Raw genomic sequence first — 1,314 nt, 5'->3', positions numbered from 1 at the left:
CACCTCTGTAGGATTTCCTTTAGTGTTTTTTCTACACCTGCTTTCTGTACTTAAATTATAATATGTATGTTTTTATTGAACCTGGGAAAGCGATTAAGGATAAAAGAGAAAAAATTAAAAATATGTGTGTTTTATAAATATTTTCCTTGGTGTAATAAGATGCTAAGATGTAACAATTTGATTAGTGTTCTGAATAGCTTGGTTTAAAAAAAATCTCATTTTTTGCTGTCATAGATAATGGTTTATTTTAGTGGAATGGAACTTTTCTAATTGACCTTTCTCCTGTGATTTGACAACTGGAGATGATATTTTGCATTTCCTTTTCAGTTGGCTTTAATTTTTTAAATTAAAGGGCAACGTGATATTTGACCTTGAAATAACTATTTTTCTTTTTACTTTTTAAACAGATGTAGAGCTGGAGGTAAGGGTGGTGAATCTGATTAGTTTACATGGTCTACCTGGAGTGAGTTTAATTGTATCAAAGGAAGTTTGATAACTTTGCCTTTCTTTTCAGATTTTATTCTTTCCAACTTGAAATTGAATTGAATGTTGGTTGATTTTAACATTAGGAGAAACAGGAGAGGGCTGTAAGCTTCATAGGTTGATGCTTATTTAAAATATCAATTGTCTAAAAACAAAAAGCACCCTAATGAGAAATGGTACTGTTGGAATTTAACTAGTAGCAAGTAAAGAAATCACTGGAATTTCATGGACTGTGGATTTTTTTTTTATTTTGATGATATTATTAGAGAGCTATTTCTGAATGTATTTTGTCATTTTGAGATAAGAATGCTATTTTGATATACAGGTCATTAACAGAGAGCAGCAAATTGGTGGTTTCTTTGGAAATATTTAATCTGGGGTCAGTATTAGTATTTGTCTCTTATTTTTTCCAGTGTCTGGTGCGGTACATTGACTATGGAAATGTTGAAATTCTAAATCGATCTGATATAGTTGAAATTCCTTTGGAGCTGCAGTTTTCTAGTGTTGCCAAAAAGTATAAACTTTGGGGACTATGCATTCCTTCTAATCAAGAAGTTACCCAGTTTGATCAGGCAAGTCATGGATTTTAAATATTTTTGCTAATGAAAGTAAAACTATGTGCTTGAAACAAAATGTAAGTATAATTACATTTTACTTGAATATAAAAGTCTGTATAAATTAGTGAAAAATAGGAATTAGAAAGCAATTACATATTTATGCTCATTTTTGCTAGGTAAACATTGAACAGATAAGAATGACATATACATATGTAATATATATAAATAGTTTCTTCTGATGTTTAAAAGGATAGTCTTTTTTTTTTTTTTTTTT

At 29.4% G+C, this 1,314-nt stretch overlaps 1 protein-coding gene across 1 annotated transcript in view; it reads left to right on the top strand.

The window, feature by feature from the left end:
- Window positions 1–1,314, top strand: part of LOC105520291 (serine/threonine-protein kinase 31) — an 88,855-nt gene that overhangs the window by 5,196 nt on the left and 82,345 nt on the right. The window contains exon 4 of the mRNA XM_011953919.1: window positions 897–1,055. Within this exon, the coding sequence (XP_011809309.1) occupies window positions 897–1,055 (159 nt within the window). The remainder of the gene's footprint in view (window positions 1–896; window positions 1,056–1,314) is intronic.

Source organism: Colobus angolensis, unplaced genomic scaffold (genome assembly GCF_000951035.1).
Source record: "Colobus angolensis palliatus isolate OR3802 unplaced genomic scaffold, Cang.pa_1.0 Scaffold378, whole genome shotgun sequence".
Lineage (NCBI taxonomy): Eukaryota > Metazoa > Chordata > Mammalia > Primates > Cercopithecidae > Colobus > Colobus angolensis.
The sequence above is the reverse complement of the archived record's forward strand: the minus strand, read 5'-3'. Positions and strand labels throughout refer to the sequence as shown.